The sequence below is a fragment of the Hyaena hyaena genome, unplaced genomic scaffold (genome assembly GCF_003009895.1).
Source record: "Hyaena hyaena isolate Hyena2069 unplaced genomic scaffold, ASM300989v1 scaffold_195, whole genome shotgun sequence".
In the NCBI taxonomy this organism is placed as follows: Eukaryota; Metazoa; Chordata; class Mammalia; order Carnivora; family Hyaenidae; genus Hyaena; species Hyaena hyaena.
This window is the reverse complement of record NW_024080827.1, coordinates 996,217-1,013,801: the sequence shown is the minus strand read 5'-3', so window position 1 is coordinate 1,013,801 and position 17,585 is coordinate 996,217. Positions and strand designations below refer to the sequence as shown.

Genomic DNA, 17,585 nt, shown 5'->3' with positions numbered 1-17,585 from the left:
GTACATGTAAAAATTAGAATGTCTCTGAGGACAGAGAGGTTCCCAAGCCATGAACGGTCTCAGTATGTGAGGCCACACAACCAAGACACAGCCACATATCTTCTGTTTGATGCCCGCTCCTGGGAGGTCAGATTACTTGCATTGTTTGCACAAACTTTTCTCTTTAAGCCAAGTGTGTGTCACCAAATGTGCACACCTTAAATGTACATTGCCACATCCTTCCTTTTGCCTGTGGGTAGAACAATCTATCACACATCCTAGGTCAAGGGTGTGTGTGTGAAAGAGGCGCATGAATATCTGCTGCTGGAAGGTGTCTTTGCTGCTTGGGCTCATCAGAAGAACCACTTCGACAGTAAGAATGGAAGAAGGTACCTTGTCAGTAAGAAATTTTGCCTTGTTTCTCTGGTGTCTTGCCAGGTACTGGTCATATAATTGGGCCAGCTTGGCTGCCAAAACATGCTCGCGGCTAAAACAGGGGTGATGAGTGAAGATTAACCCTGAAATATCAATGTCCAGTTGGAAGTTTCCCGGGGAGTCTCCAGACCCAATCATGTGCTGACTTCTGTGGATATACTTTACTGCCTGTCAAAGAGAGCAGAGTGTGGGGGGGACCACAGTTAAAGCAATGACTGGATGATGATGCTCTGGTGTGCAGTGGGACAACAGACGGGTACACCAGGATCTATTAGTGAGAATATATGAGTTTACTTCTTTTTAGCCATTCAATTTGATATTTCCCACTCCTCCCCAGATTTGCAGACTACTAATGTATTGAATCTTCATTTATTTTAATAAAATGAGAAGTTCTCTCCTATAAAATAACATTTAGTCTGTCTTTGATGAGAAGATCAACAGATTTTTTTGGCTTAAAAAACGTGCCTTGTGGGCCACCTGGGTGGTTAGGCTCTTGATCTCAGGGTCGTGAGTACAAAGCCCATGTTGCGCTTCACACTAGGAGTGAAGTCTACTTAAAAAAAAAAAAAAGTATCCTTGTAAAATCGGGATGTGTTTCCAAATGGTAGGCTTGAATAGAATGGATTGACTGTATCTCAGTACCTTCCAGAATACCAGAACATGCTGAGTCAAGTCTCCATGGATTTATAGGGAGAGGAGACCATGCCTGCTGGGATCATATTCCACTGATATTACCTGCCTTATAAAAGCCCTAGTTCTGATCATTAATGTCCTTACACTTTAGACTGCAACAATGGAGGCATATTTCTTTTCTCTTCCGTTCAGATGAAAGTATTCAATTATAACCCACATTTGTGTTAGAAGTTTTTAATTTGCATGTAGCCAATATGTGTCTTATGATCACCAGGATTAATTAAAAAATTTCTGCCTCACAAACACATGTACAATTAAACATCATTCCACAGACGTAATAGAAAATTCCTCTCTAATTGCTTTGCTCTTGCTGGTTCTTGCTTTATCTTTCCTCTTGCCATAGGGTTCCAGAGTTATGAGGTCACTCAGGGTGTGGCTTTCAGGTTCTAACTCGTACTCTTCTTAATGTGGGTAGCATTGCTTGAAATGTTACCTAGGTCACTGTACTTCATTTCTTCTTCCCCAAATCTCCATTAGCCCATGTTCAATGATTGCTGGTGGTCTCTGCCTTAGGCTCAGCTCAATCACACACAAAATAACCTTCTAAGACTACTGGTAGTCATTGAGCTAACTGCTAAAGACCCCAACTCTCTTCCTACTAAGGAGAAAGACTCCTGGTTTCTTGTTTTTCTTTTTGGTTATATTTTTCTCTTCCTATATACTGAGAACTATCACAAACATAGCAGAAACAATTTCTTCTAAGAATAAATAATATTTATAAGGCATAGTGTTTTAATTTTGAAATTGATTTGATTCTTCCCTTTGCAATTGAAAACCAAAACCTAAAACTATCAGGAGTGATGCAAATGGATTATCAGCCGATGTTCTCAGCGAGCTAGGAGGTGAATGCCAATGGAGAAAGAAATTTAAAAGTTGTACAGAAAAAGAATAATCATTGGTGGGATTAAAATACAAGTTTCTATATTTACCCTGGGAAATAATAGAAACAGAGTCTGAAACCAGCTCAGAGCCTGCAACAGACCATTGTTCTGGTCTTCCCTGGGAAGCTTTCTCATTCCCATCTTCTGGGCATGAGGTGGGGGTCACACATCACACTTACAACTGACCAGTTTGTCTTTAGAATTGATAATATGAATCTTGGAGGAAGAGATGAGATCCTTTCCCCTAGAATTGTTAAGCTTAGATTATCAAGGGTCATGTCTTTGAACACATGGAGAATTGACTGGTCTGGCTCCCATAGGATGGATTGAAACCAGTCAACATTCAAGGAGAACCAGAGAAAAGAGAGATACAGAGAGAGAGAGACTGTCATCATGGAGTCCTTGAGGTCCTGGTTCCCAAAAGCCCTCCTTTAATGTTCTGATTTATCTCCAGATCCTTCCCAGTTACGTGGGCCACCAAGTTCTCTCTTTGCTTAAGATAGTTTTGCATTAGCTTCTGTCATTTGCAGCCAAAGAGTGCTGGTGAATGCAGAGTTTATAACTTAGTAGGGGACCATCTGTGAAACATTGGTGAAGATGGTCGAGGAGAAAATGCTAATCTTATCAAGTGGTAATTAACAAGGAGTTTGGAATCATGGTAAATCCCTCAAAATGGTAAGCAATTTTGCAAAGGGGAGGCTCCTATACAAATGTCCCTCAGAAACATCCTGCCCACTTTGAATTCCAGAATCTTTTATTTATTTATTTTTAAGTAAACTCTGGCCAACATGGGGCTCAAACTCACAATCCCGAGATCAAAAGTCGTGTTCTCTTCCAACTGAGCCAGCCAGGCGCCCCTCACAGAATAACACTTGACATTTCTGTCTACCCACACCTCACGCTAGGGGTGGTTTTGCTAAGATCATGTTTGAATGTTGCTACCTCCATATTCTCTGAGTTTAGGACAACTGGACTTTTAGTTAAGGATGGAAAAAAAATAAAAGAGGGAAGGTAAGAGGGAAGGAAGGGTAGGGGAAGGGAGGAAGGGAGGAAGGAGAGAAGGTGGGAAGAAGGGAGGGAAGCTGGAAGGGAGGGAAGAAGGGAGGAAGGGAGGGAGGATGGAAGCTGTTGGATGCTTTCAACAACCCGAACCCTACTTTGCTATCAGGATTAGGCAAACTGCACTTTATATTGTTTATGTCATATGTGCAATGCCCTCTTGGTATTTTTATTTTTTTTAGTTTTGGAGTAGTTTCTTTTTAAGAGGAATTCAACTGCATTCTTTCTCCTTTGACGCTTAATTTTGTTCTTTGCACAATATCGAATCTCTTTTTGTATTTCTCTATTTCATTTATTTAGTATTACTCTTTTTCTTTTACATTTATTTATTTTGAGAGAGAGGGAAAGAGAGAGTGTGTATGCACATATAAGTACACGCAAGCAGGGGAGGGGGAGAGAGAGAAGGAGAGAATCCCAAGAAGGCTCCACACTGTCAGTGCAGAGCCTGACACGGAGCTCAGTGTCACAAACTGTGAGATCATGACCTGAGCCGAAATCCGGAGTCAGATGTTTAATGGACTGAACCAGTAGGTGCTTCTAGTATTAATCTATATTTAATGGTCTCTAACAAAGGTCCTAATTTAGGAACAGTAGAATATTACATTTTTACCAAATATTAACAGGGGGTGGATTTGGTCAGTCCTGCTGGGTCAGTCAGCATCGAGCCCGAGACCTTGAGGCAGAAATTCACCAAGGCCCCATTAATGGCCAAAGGAACTGTCAACTCCCAACCCTGCGCACTGACTTGATTTTCCATAACTTGGGTGCCAAGTTTAAGCCAGCCCTCAGGAAAGCTACCGATCTGCAAGAGAGACAGCTGAGGAAAGAAAGAAGGAGGGAGTCTATTCTAGATACAATCATTTCAGCAGAATCATTTTAATAATATTCAGTTTGTACTTTGATTGAGGCATCTCTGTGTGCCAGCCTCCTGCTCAGTGCTAGGGTTAAAAGAAGAAGAAAAATGTCTTTGCCCTTGGGTCACATTCAGAGGAGTTGGTGAAGGAGATAGAAGATGCATTAATAACCTATCAATGAAGCCATTTTTGCCCATTCATCTCCTCGGCTTGAGCATCATGTCAAAACTCCCAGATGGAAGGTATATTTGGACATTGGACTAAAAAAATAGACCGTATGCATTTAACGTTTTTTCTTAAAGGCAAGCCTATTACATGGAACAGTGGGCTTTGGCATTGGACAGATCTGAATAAATGTAGGGAAAGGTAAAAGTTAGTAAGTAAATAAAATTATGAAAATATCAATTCAGAAAGAAATGCATGATGTTTTGAATCATTGGAAGTTTCCACAATGACATTCACAAAAAAGAATGAGATATACAATTCAACAGTGAACTTAACAGATAACATGTAATGGGAGATCGCTGAGGGGGTGTAATATCTCCTCCCTCTAATTTAAACCCTTCTGCTACCTTCTCACACACTTCAACACATCCTTCACACTTCGCCATGTTCAAAGCCTGACCCTCTAAGAAATGACCTTGGGAGCCTCCAGTCCCTTTGGATCTCTCCCTTCTCTAACATCTTAGGCTCTATGATGCTGGACGATCAGCCCTTCTTAGTGGGACAATTCTCTTTCTCTACTTCCCCGTTTTTGCACACAGCATGGGAAGATCTCCCATCTCACAGATATTGGGAAGAAGCCACCTTGCTTCTCCCCACCGTCCTTCCTCATGGCTTCTTCCCCAGAGAGAAGATATAATGTGACTGGATAGTCAGCTGGAACCCAAGAGTCGTTGGTCTGGGTTCTCTGCTGTCCCTTGTTAGCTCTGTCCTGAGAGCCCGCTTACTGAACTCAAATGTTCTCCTCAGCTGTCCGCACGGTGAACTCACCAGGCTTGTGTCTAGGTGGGGACATAATTCATGGGTGATGAAGCAGGAAACCCATCTGTCTTGAGTTCCACTGACATTCCACTGTCCACTTTTTCCCATAGTGCAACTGGTCTCTGTATCCTTCTCTGACCCCTATGCCATTCCCAACTAGCTCACAATTTCTAAAGAGACAGACAAGATTAATTGGCTCTCTTCATACACTACTGTCTATAGTACTGACTCTTCTATTTTCTCATTGTAACCCATAACTTAGAGCCTCAGTGTGCCCTGCTGAAATGGATGGAATGGTGAAGGGAGACTGACATATTACTGGGGAGTAATACATAAGGGGAGGGCTATCTTGATCACTTATTAGATCACAGGTCTGTCATGTAAACAAATAATGACACATCCCTCATGGACTATGACTTGGATTTATGCTTGTTTTGCAAATTTACTTCCATGATCACATTTCTGCACAAAGTAGCCACCCATTAATACTTGTCTGTAATAACAATATTTTATAGAAGTTCACATTTTATTTTGTTTTTATTTTTTAAAAATGTTGATTTATTTATATTTTAGTGAGAGAGAGAGGAGGGAGGAGGGGCACAGAAAGAGGGAAAGAGAGAGTCCCAAGCAAGCTCTAAGTTGTCAGTACGGAGCTCAGTGCAGGGCTTGAGCTCACGAACTGTGAGATCACGATCTGAGCCAAAATCAAGAGTCAGACACTTAATTGAATGAGCCATTCAGGTGCTCCAGAAATTCACAATTTTAAATAAAGGGCAGGGACGCCTGGGTGGCTCAGTTGGTTGAGTATCCGACTTTGGGTCAGGTTATGATCTTGCAGTTCGTGGGTTCGAGTTCCGCATTGGGCTGTTTGCTGACAGCTCAGAGCCTGGCGCCTGCTTCAGATTCTGTGTCTCCCTCTTTCTCTGCCCTTCCCCCACTCACACTCTGTCTCTCAAAAAGAAATAAATGCTAAAAAAATTTTAAAAGAGCATACAGTTACATTATCTTAATACTCACAATAATCCTCTGAGGTAGACAAGATTATTATCTTTGTTTCTATTTTCTTAATTAAGGAAAAATGGGACCCTCCCAAAGTCACAAAGTAGTCGTTAGTAGGACAGCACAGATGCCCTGACTTGCACCTGTGTCCTGCTTTACAGAATGATCATTAAATCCCCTCATTTTATTTCACTTTATCCATGGTGAAATATCACAAATATAATATATGGTCTTGAAGGGTTTCTGAAGGTGGTGATCTTTGCTCAGCAGTTCAGGAAAGCAAGAGCAATATATTTAAACACTTAGGCAGGTAACTCTGTTTAACACTAGCCAGCACTCCCTGAGCTCTGTTCCAAGCGCTCGAATATACTGTCTCAATGAATCTGCACAATCGTCTTAGAGGTAGTCACTATTTTTATGTCCGTTCTACAGATGAAGAAATTGTGACATGGAGAAATTAAGGGCCAAGCTTGCCCTCTGACTGTTAGTGCCGGGACTCAAGTCAAGCAGCTTGGTACTTGACCTTATGAAGACACAGTAAAACAGATTTGCAAGGATAGAAAACCTTCAGTTATATAATAAAGAGACAGTGGATGGGAAATAATGCTGCAGCATATGTGAGATGGCAGAGAAAAAAAGAAAAACAAGGCCAGCTAACCTGGATATGCAAATAAAGTCACTGGCTTAGCCATTCCTACCTGGGAACTCATTCCTTGTTTGAGAAGGAAGTGGGTTAACATAGTAGGCTTGCTCTTACACGACACACCTGCTGTTTGTTCTGTATGTGTGATGTAGAGAAAGAAACAACCAAAGTAAAATGTTATGAATTTAACACTCTAGGCTGCCCAAGGAACAAAGCACTTTCAAGCACATCCATGAATTAAAAGTGGGGAGGTGGATGCGCCTGGGTGGCTCAGTCCGTTAAGTGTCTGACTCTTATCTTGACTCAGGTCGGGATCTCAGGGGTTCGTGAGATCGAGTCTGGTGTTGGGCTCTGAGCTGACAGTGCAGACCGTGCTTGGGGTTCTGTCTCCCTTTCTCTGCCCCTCTCCCACTCGCGCTTGCCCTCTCTCTCTCTCTCAAAATAAACTTAAAAAAAAAGGAGCGGGGGGGAGATGGGCTTACCTTCTTATACAACGTTTCAAGTTCTGCCTTAATGTCTTGCCCCTGTGTCAACACTGGTGGTCTTGAAGGGAACAGCTTGATGGGGTTTGGCAGTGCTAGGATCCCCCCATCGTCTCCAAACCACCTTCCTCCCTGCAGAGCAAGCAGAGGGATGAACAACATTTTCCTCTTCTTCTTTTCTTTTAATGTTTATTTATTTTTGAGAGAGAGAGTGAGCGAGCAGGGGAGGGGCAGAGAGAGAGGGAGACACAGAATCTGAAGCAGGCTCCAGGCTCTGAGCTGTCAGCACAGAGCCCAACATGAGGCTCCAAACTCACAGGCCGTGAGATCATGACCTGAGCCAAAGTCGGACGCTTAACCGACTGAGCCACCCAAGCGCCCCAACATTTTCTTCTAACTGGACAGAAAATGGTTTACAAAAGAAACAACATTTGCAAGAAAATTCTGGGTCAACACACACATTTCATGCACCTTCTCTTGTCCCAATAGATCTTTAAAAGCCTGATTTTGGGGGCGCCTGGGTGGCTTGGTCGGTTGAATGTCACCTTTGGCTCAGGTCACGATCTCGTGGTTCGTGGGTTCAAGGCCCGTGTCAGGCTCTGGGCTGACAGCTCAGGGCCTGGAGCCTGCTTTGGATTCTGTGTCCCCCTCTCTCTCTGCCCCTTCCTTGCTCTCTCTCTCAAAAATAAATAAACAGAAACAATTTTTTAAATAAAAAAATAAAAGCTTCATTTCGATTAGCAACTGAGTCTTCACTAACACCCCCCACAACTGACTTAAGATATAGTCCTCACTCCCCTCCAAAAATGTGTTAACAAAAACCTTACAGGAGTGCTTCAGAAAAAATGTATTTTCTATGCATTAAAAAATGGAAGGAAAAAACCATAGGAGCAAAACAATGGAAAACATTCTATCTGCGGATGGTTAAGCATTTCTGTGAATTGCAAAAAGGTTGCCAACATCTGACTCAGCAGGAGAATCCCAAGCCCAGCCCGCAGAAGATGGGTTTTGAGCAGGAGAGAGGTGGTATGGTTTGAGGGTCGCCAAACGTACTGAGAGGCAAAAATAAAAAATAAAGAAATTGAACCACTGTCTGTAGACAGGAGGAAATGAGCATGATGTGACTGTCCCCATAGGAAGAAGCAGCTGCAGTTGTCCATGGGCTACAGGAGGGACAGAGATGAGAGGGGGAGCGGGGGGGGGGGGGGGGGGGGGACGGGGGAGGAGACGGATGGGTGGGACAGGGGCTACGTGTGCTTACGGGCTCCTGCATCAGCAGCCTGTTCTCCATGATGTTCTGACAGGTTCGAAGCATGTCCGGCCTTGCGCCGATGTAAAGGCCTTCATCTTCCAGAAATCTGGGCTGTACATTCTCGGGAAGCTTTTTATACGTAGGCACTAGGTAGGTCGTTAATAAACAAATATGAGCAACATTAGTGCCAGCTTAAACATTTCCAACTGCAATTTGGTGACTTAAAACAACCACTGGAGATTTCAATTACATTCTTGGAAGCTGCAAAGGCTCCATGGTAACTTCTAGATGCAGAACCAGGGGAAAGAGGAATGTGTTCACCTGTAAGACCATGTTGTAGAATTGTGAAATAAGCCCACACCTAACTCACCGGCGTGGCATACCGAGGGGAGGGCGGCACTCAAATCAAAGGACCTGCTCCTTGGCTCACCGGCAGAAAGAGCCAGGGCCAGGCACTTTGAACTCTTTCCTTCTGTACAAAAGGGATGATAATATCTATTCACTGGGTTCTTGGGAGAATGAAATGGGGTAAAGTATGAGAAAACATTCTGTAAGATAAGAAGTTTAAAAACGGAGATAAACTTGAGACAGAGCAGCAAGGGAGGTTTTTCTCAGGAGGTGACGCATTTGCATTTGAAGGTTGAGAGGGAAGGAGCTGGGGATGGGGGGCCTGGGAGCCTGGTGTGTCCCAGAGTGGGGGAAGGTGGAGAGTCACTTTTGTTTATAATTACCTCACTCTAAACCTCGCCAAACCCCGAATCTGGTAATTCTCCTGTGTGTGGCCATTTGGACACTCTGCTTCCCAAGCTCATCCACAAAAAAGCAACTAATGCCAGCATTTCTGGAAAAACCTACGTTGGAGTCCTTAGAAAACCTGGGGCAAACCATTGTTTTAACCTTTTTTTTTTCTGTTCCCCATCCCTCCCATAGCTAGACAGGGGCCCATCACTAATCCCAGGGGTCTTCAACTCTTGGCAAGGAAACGTTTTTGAGCCACTTGCCCACTCTGCATATGCTGAAACGCTGTCTGTGCACGCATGATCCTACTTACAAAGTTAGAGCAGGAAAGGAAGAGTTTAAAAATACGTGTAAATAGAAGCCTTGACGTTGGCGAGCACACTCGACTTTGGCAACCGTTCTCCAGGCAGTGACAAGAACGACAGCACCAGCAACAGAAATTATTGTTATTTCCGATCCCCTGCTATGTGCTGGTCGCAACACAGGGAATTCACTCATGTCATTTCCTCAGTGCTCAAAGGAAAAATAAACGTTCAGGGTCATGTCATAGGACCATCCCATTTCCTGCTGACTTCAGGAGAGGCACCCCGGAATAGAGGAGCTCGCTCAAGGGCATACCTCTGGAGGAGGAGCGGGGGCTGAGTGGCTCCCCAACTCCTGTTGGCTAGGCCAGGGTCACCTCCTCACAGCACCCCCCCCGCCCCTCCGTGGACCAGCGCAGGTGGGAGAAGGATCTGTGATTGGATCCCTGCTCACAGCAAGACCCCTGTGCAGCCCTGATACCTTAAGCCTCTTCCACATGCAACCCCCACCCCTGTCTGAGCAGCCCCCAGGGGTCTAACCTCCACTCCCAACCCAGGACCCTCCAACGGCAGGCCTTGAAGTAAGAGTTCTCGGCACACAGATGGAAGTGAGGAAGTTCCTCCTTGGCCGAGGCTGGTGGAGATGCATTTCTCCACACCCCCAAAGAAGAGCATCTCGGGACACATTGTGCGAGGCGTGTGGCCTCTGCAGCTGGCCACCCTGCTCAGACACCTGCCTCCCTCATGTCACTAGCTTCGAGGTCTTGGACTAGTGCCCTAATGTCTTTGGGCTTCTGCTTTTTCATCTGTAAAATGGGTACGAAAGAGAAGACTTCTCCAGCCCTGGTGTGGGAGCAGATTGGTGGATACACATCAAGTTCTTGGAAAGGGGCCTGGTGGAGGAAGTGCACAGAATGCATTAATTGCTGCTATTATGGCAAGGGTGTCAGCTTTACGCATGTTTCCCATCTGCCTACTTTTTTTTAAAATCTCTATTAAAAACATTTTTTTTTATGCTTTATTTATTTCTGTGAGAGAGAAAGAGAGAGCATGAACAGGAAAGGGTCAGAGAGAGAGGGAGGCACAGACTCTGAAACAGGCTCCAGGCTCTGAGCTAGCTGTCAGCACAGAGCCCGACGCGGGGCTCGAACCCACGAACCGTGAGATCATGACCTGATCTCTATTTATTTTTGAAAGATTTTTGATTGGCGCCCCAATCTCTATTTATTTTTGAAAGAGAGACAGTGAGAGTGGAGGAGGAACAGAGAGAGAGGGAGACAAAAAATCCGAAGCAGGCTGCAGGCTCTGAGCTGTCAGCACAGAACCTGATGCGAGGCTCAAACTCATGAACTGTGAGATCATGACCTGAGCTGAAGTCAGACACTTAATCCCTTAATCGACTGAGCCACCCAGGTGCTCCCACCGTGCCTTTTAAGTGTGAACTACCAGCTAAATAAGTGAGCAAGTCCCTCAGGCACTCTCAGGAGGAAAGAAAATTCCAGGAGAGAAAAGAGCAAAGGGAAACCCAGGGCAGAAACTCAGCAAGAGGCAGTCACCAGTAGTTAATCCAATGGTCCTGGCTCCAGCACCCCAAACCATTCCCTACAGCCACCCCGCTGAGGTGAGGAACCTCAGCCCACCTGCTTTGCAGCTCCCTCATAATCGCCCAAGTGACAACCTCCTTTTGCACGTCAGTGAGATGCCTGGTGGCTGGGGGGTTCCTGAAGATATTTCTTTTTTTTTTTTTAAGTTTATTTATTTTGAGAGAGACACAGTGCAAGTGGGGGAGGGGCAGAGGGAGAGGGAGACAGAGAATCCCAAGCAGGCTCTGTGCTGTCAGCTTGGAGCCCCACGTGGGGATCGAACTCATAAAACAGTGAGATCATGACCTGAGCCGAAACCAAGAGTCAGATGCTTAACTGACTGAGCCACCCAGGCGCCCCTAAAGATATTTCTTGATTACTAACTCAGATTAGAAATTGGGCATCCCCAGATACCAGGTGTATTTCATCTGAAGGAAAATGCAGCTGCCCACGCTGAGCAGGAAGGTGAAAAGAGCAGCTACCTGTCAGCCTGCTGGGTACGAACAGGAGTTCTTTTTCCATCTGTAGCCGGATGTGGACGCTTTCATAGTCTGCAGGTCTGACTGCCACAAAATCCTCGGCTGTGTGATCTAGGCCCAAAAGAAGGTCCTCGGCCTCTTTAGCACTCAGCAGCTCTTCTTCATCCTGCAGTATATTAAACAGCCAGAAAAGATCCTGCTGAGATTGCTAGTTCACTTAGAAAAATAATAATGACAATAAACTCATCATCAAACAATGTATCTTATAATAAAGTTACCTTTTCTTTTGTTTATCTTTTTAAACGTCCATTTATTTATTTTTGAGTGAGAGAGAGAGCAAGAGAACAAACACAAGCAAGGGGGAGGGGCAGAGACAGAGGGAGATGCAGAATCCCTCCAGGCTCTGAGCTGTCAGCACAGAGCCTGACGCGGGGCTTGAACTCACAAACCGTGAGATCATGACCTGACCTGAAGTGGGATGCTCAACTGACTGAGCCATCTGGGTGCCCCTGTTTATCTTTTCTAAATGAAAAAAAATTTTTTTGTTTACCTCTTTTTAAATTTATTTTTTAAATGTTAATTTATTTTTGACAGAGAGAGAGAGAGAGAGAGAGAGAGACAGTACACACGAGTTGGGGAGAGGCAGAGAGAGAGAGAGGGAAGCAGAGGATCTGAAACAGGCTCTGCACTGACAGCACAGAGTCCTATGTGGGGCTTGAACCCACAAACTGTGAGATCATGACTTGAGCTGAGGTCAGACGCTCAATCGACTGAGCCACCCAGGAGCCCTGTTTATCTTTTTTTTTTTTTAAAGGAAGGAATAAACCTGTATAGCCTTCCATATTTAACAAGTGGGTTTTCTTTTCCTTTCACTGCTGCACATACTTGTAAAATATCAAAATCAGAATGGGCTGAAGTCAGAAGTCGTGTGCTGGGCAAAGCTACTGAAATCTGAAATCAACAATTCTGGCCTCCTTTGACGGCGTGCATTCTTCCACATTTAAAGTACTTGGGCTCAGAAGTTATGTAGTATGTTAACCTTCGCCTGGCTGGACCCTGGGACAACACGCCGACAGCAGTGTGCATCCTCTGCGTACATCCTCCGCTCAGGCTGCCGGGGCTCGCCTTGGAGCTCCACCCCCCACTGCACACTGCATGACTTCAGGGAGCTTGCCTACCGTTCTTCTTCTTCTTTTTTTAAAAAATTTTTAAATAGTTATCTTTGAGAGATAGAGAGACAGAGAGAGCACAAGCGGGGGAGGAACAGTAAAGGAGAAATAGAATCCAAAGCCGGCTCCAGGCTCTGAGCTGTCAGCACAGAACCCGACATGGAGCTTGAACCCACAAACCATGAGATCATGGCCTGAGCTGAAGTCAGATGCTTAACTGACTGAGCCACCCAAGCACCTGAGCTTACCTACCGTTCTAATCCTCGCTTTTCTCACCTGTCAGATGGAGCTATTAACAGAGCTTACCTCCTAGGGTTTTGTAAGAATTAATAGACTTAGAATTTGTAAAAAATCTCTAAGTGCTGAGGCTGTAATCACAATGTTATCTGAAGCATGTTAATTTTGTTTACGTATTTTCCAATCTTTTTCTCCTTTCCTTTCTTCCTCCTCTTCTCCACCTTATTTTTCTCTTTCTTCTTCTTCTCCTCCATTTTTTTTTTTTTTAATTGAGGCCTGCTGCCCATTTATGGGCAACATCTTGTAATATTTATTTTTGGGACAGACAGAGCGTGAGTGGAGGAGGGACAGAGAGGCAGAGAGAGAGGGAGGCACAGAATCTGACGCAGGCTCCAACTGTCAGCACAGAGCCGGACATGGGGCTCGAACTCACGAGCCCTGAGATCATGAGCTGAGCTGAAGTGGAACGCTTAACCGACTGAGCAATGTTTTTTAAAATCCCGTGGAGATTTGCACAGGTGGTTGCCTCACTACCTGCCTCTTAATATTTCTTCCCAAATGTACAAAACAACGAGAAAGAGCTATGTTGTGACCAAACTCTCAGAGCAACTTGAAGACAGAGAATGCCAAAAACGTCAAAAAAGTAAAAAAAAGAAAAGAGTGCCCTAATTTCAGCGTGTGATGTTTCTGCTTTGTGGTGAGCAGAGACAGCTTGAGGAAAACAGCAGAGAAGACAGAAAAGGAGAGCTACAGATAATCAACAACCTCTGCCAGGAAGACGGAATCCACTTTGAGCATAAAAATACTGAGAAAGGGCCTGAGCAGACAAAGCACGTGTGGAGGACAGGGATGGGGCTCCGCGTGAGCACGATTTCAAAGGGCAGTTGTAGGAACACGTCGCTTCCGGGGGGAGAAACACGCAAAAGAGAGGAGAAGCGGCTTTTGGAGAGAAGTGTCATGATTTCAGAAGCCTACAAGTCTATTTCTAGTCCTGCCTTCTAGAAGTGGACCCTGGTTCTCCTGTTCTCTAGTGACTTGCTTCTGATGAGCAGGATTGCGGGTACAGGAATGTAGCTTCTGACTCTAGGTGAGGAAAGGCACCGTGGCTTCCTCCTTGCTTCCTCTTGGATCACGTGCTTCGGGGGAAATCCGCTGTCAAGTCATGAGGACACTCAAGCAGTTATAGGGGGGGCTCGGAACTGAGGCTTCCCGCCAGCAGCCCTTGAGAATAAACCACCTTGGAAGCAAAACCTCCTGACGTAGTCAAGCTTTCAAATGATTGTGTCCTTGACCTTCTTGTCTGCAACCACAAGAGACCCCCAGAGTCAGAAAAGCTGAACATTGATTTGTAAGACAATTACTATTGAACAAGCTTCTGGAAGCCTAGGTAATAAATCCCATTTTGATTTTGTTGCTTGTGCTGTGGTTTCATCTCCAAAAACTCATTACCAGCACCCATGTCAAGGAGCTTTTTCCCCCCCTAGGAGTTTCATGGTTTCGGGTTTTACATTTAAGCCTTTAATCCATTTTGAGTTCATTTTTGTGAGTGATGTAAGATATGGACCCACTTTCATTCTTTTACATGTGAATATCCAATTATCCCAGCACCATTTTTTGAAGAGACTGTCTTTTCTCCACTGAGTATTCTTAGCTCCCTTGTCAAATTAAAAAAAAAATTTTTTTTTAATGTTTATTTATTTTTGAGAGAGAGAGGGAGACACAGAATCCAAAGCAGGCTCCAGGTTGAGCTGTCAGCACAGAGCCTGATGTGGGGTTCGAACCCATGATCCGTGAGATCATGACCAGACCTGAAGTTGGACCTTCAACAGACTGAGTCACCCAGGTGCCCCTCCTTGTGAAATATTAGTTGACTATATTTGCTTGGGTTTATTTCTGGGCTGTCGATTCTGTTCCATTGGCCTATTTGCTTTTCCATGTCAGTACCATGCTGTTTTGATGACTGTAAGCTTTATAGTATAGCTTGAAATCAAAGGGTGATGCTTTTGCTTTGTTCTTCTTTCTCAGGATTACTTTGGCTTTTTGGGTCTTTTGTGGTTCCATATACATTTTATGAGTGATTTTTCCACTTCTGTAACAAGTGTCATTGAAACCTTTATAGAGATTGTATTCAATCTATAAATGGCTTTTGGCAGTAGTCACATTTTAATAATATTAAATCTCCCAATCCACGAACGCATGATAGCTTTACATTTGTGTCTTTATTCCTTTCATCACTTTCTGACACTTTTCAGAGTACAAGTCTTTCACCTGCTTAGTTAAATTTATTCCTAAGTATTTTACTGTTTTTTTAAAAAAAATTTTTTTTAATGTTTTATTTATTTCTAGGAGAGAGAGAGACAGCGTGAGCAGGGGAGGGTCAGAGAGAGAGAGGGAGTGACAGACTGAAACAGGCTCAAGGCTCTGAGCTGGCAGTCAGCACAGAGCCCGACGCGGGGCTCGAACCCACGAACCGCGAGATCATGACCTAAGCGAAAGTCGGACGCTTAACCGACTAAGCCACCCAGGCGCCCCAGTATTTTACTGTTTTTGATACTATTATAAATGGGATCATTTCTTTATTTCTTTTACAGAAAGCTTATTGCTAACTGTAAAGAAACACTACTGATTTTTTTGTATGTTAATTTCGCATGCTGCAACTTTACTAAATTCATTGATTAGAGCTAACAATTTTTTGGTTGAGTCTTCAGGATTACCTCTGTATAAAATCACAGCATCTGTGGGGAGCCTCGGTGGCTTTAGGTCAGTTAAGCTTCTGACTTCAGCTCAGGTTATGATCTTGTGACTTGTGAGTTCAAGCCCTGTGTTGGGCTTTGTGCTGACAGCTCAGAGCTTGGAGCCTGTTTTGGATTCTGTGTCTCCCTCTCTGCCTTTCCCCCGCTCACACTCTGTCTCTCTCTCCTTCAAAAATAAATAAACATTAAAAAAAATTTTTTTTAAATCATTGCATCTGCAAGTAGAGACAATTTTACCCCCTTTTTCCCAATTTGGATACTTTTTCTTTTTCTTGACTGATGGCTCTAGCTAAGCCTTCTAGTACTATGTCGAATAGGAAAGGTGAGAGTGGACTGCACTGTCTTGCTCCTGATCTTGCTCCTGAAGCTTTCAACTTTTCACCACTGAGTATGATGTTAGCTGAGGGTTGGCCATAGATGGCCTTTGTTATGTTGAAATACATGCCTTCTCTGCCTAATTTACGAGTTTTTATCACAAACGTTTTAGAGGTAACTTTGAAGTGTTTAGAACTCTTCTATACAATGTTTATGTAATCAGATGTAGAGAGGGCTATGCCATTTTGTAAAAACTTAAAAAAGACAGCTTCCCTTCATACTAATCCTTTCAATTTTACTCCTTCCCACTTCCAAAAAGAAAACAAAAACAAAAACCACACCAGAATATTCAGAATAGGTGTTCCTGACTTGAAAATTCCAAAGAATTCAACTGGAAAAGGCATCTTATTCCTCTAAATTTACTTTTACAATTTTCTGTAATCAAGGTTCTTAGAATGCAAAGGTGTTTGACTTGAAAATTTGTAGAAAATATAGCAATTCATCAAAACACCCTAGAAATAGATTCTAATCACCATCATTACATAATAACAAACCTTTCTAAATGCTTTAAGCTTGTGGCAAATGCCACGAGACACATTACGTGGCACTCACGTATCACATATAAGTGCCAAACTATATCTGCATTTCAAGTCTGCAAGGCACCCATGTACTTAAAATGCATATGGAGACTTACTGTAGGGTAGCTTTGTCCCTTTAATTGGAGTTCATTCATCTTATGGTACTTTCCCACCCAACCATAGACTGAGATCTTGCTCCAAGGGGCTTTAGATAGCTGCCAGTAAATTATTTTAATCGCTGCCTTGAAGGTAGCAAGTGTGTTAAGGAAATAATCTACCTGATGCTAAATAAAGGCTTTAGAATGTCCCCCCGCCCATGGAATTTTGTTAAATGTTTCTTCTGTATCTGTTAGGATTACCTTTTTAAATTATTTATTTATTAATTTTTTAAAGTTTTATTGAGATATAATTGACATATGTAAATCTTTTTTTATAAACTAATCCTTTTTTAATTATTTATTTTTAAGAGAGAGAGAGAGTGGAGGAGGAGCAGAGAGACAGATGATCTGAAGCAGACTCTGTGAGCCCGCAGTGGGGCCGGAACTCATGAACTGTGAGATCATGACTTGGGGTGAAGTCAAATCCTTAAACCACTGAGCCACCCAGGCCCTACCAAATCTTTTTTTTTTTTAAGTAAACTTTATGCCCAACATGGGGCTCAAACGCACAACTCCAAGATCAAGAGTCACATATTCTACTGACTGAGTCAACCAGGTGCCCTGAATTTCTTTCCTTTTTAATGCTGCATACTTTTCCATATTATGTCTACACCACATTTTGTTCATCCATTCATCTGTTGATGGACACTTGGGTTGCTTTCACCTTTTGGCTATTGTGAATAATGCTTCTATCAGCATAAGTGTTCAAGTATCTGTTCGAGTGCCTGCTTTCTATTCTTTTGGGTCCATACCCAGAAGTGGAACTGTGGGACCACAGTAATTCCATGTTTAAATTTTTGAGGAATGACCAGACGGTTTTCATAGCAGCTGCACCATTTCACATCACCATCAGCAATGCACAAGGGTCTAGTTTTTCTACATCGTTGCCAACACTTGTTCTTTGCATTTTTAAAATAATAGCTGTTCTAATTTGTGTAAAATGGTATCTCATTGTGGTTTAGATTTGTAGGTCCCTAATGATTAGTGACGTTAAGCATATTTTCATGTACTT

At 43.5% G+C, this 17,585-nt stretch overlaps 1 protein-coding gene across 4 annotated transcripts in view; it reads right to left on the bottom strand.

Annotated features, from left to right (window-relative positions):
- Window positions 1-17,585, bottom strand: part of CC2D2A (coiled-coil and C2 domain containing 2A) — a 132,993-nt gene that overhangs the window by 73,832 nt on the left and 41,576 nt on the right. For all 4 annotated transcript variants that reach the window (XM_039241550.1, XM_039241554.1, XM_039241551.1 and 1 more), the window contains 4 exons: window positions 11,367-11,529; window positions 8,271-8,407; window positions 7,010-7,141; window positions 373-582 (listed from right to left, as the gene is read on the bottom strand). In XM_039241550.1, the coding sequence (XP_039097481.1) occupies window positions 373-582; window positions 7,010-7,141; window positions 8,271-8,407; window positions 11,367-11,529 (642 nt within the window). The remainder of the gene's footprint in view (window positions 1-372; window positions 583-7,009; window positions 7,142-8,270; window positions 8,408-11,366; window positions 11,530-17,585) is intronic.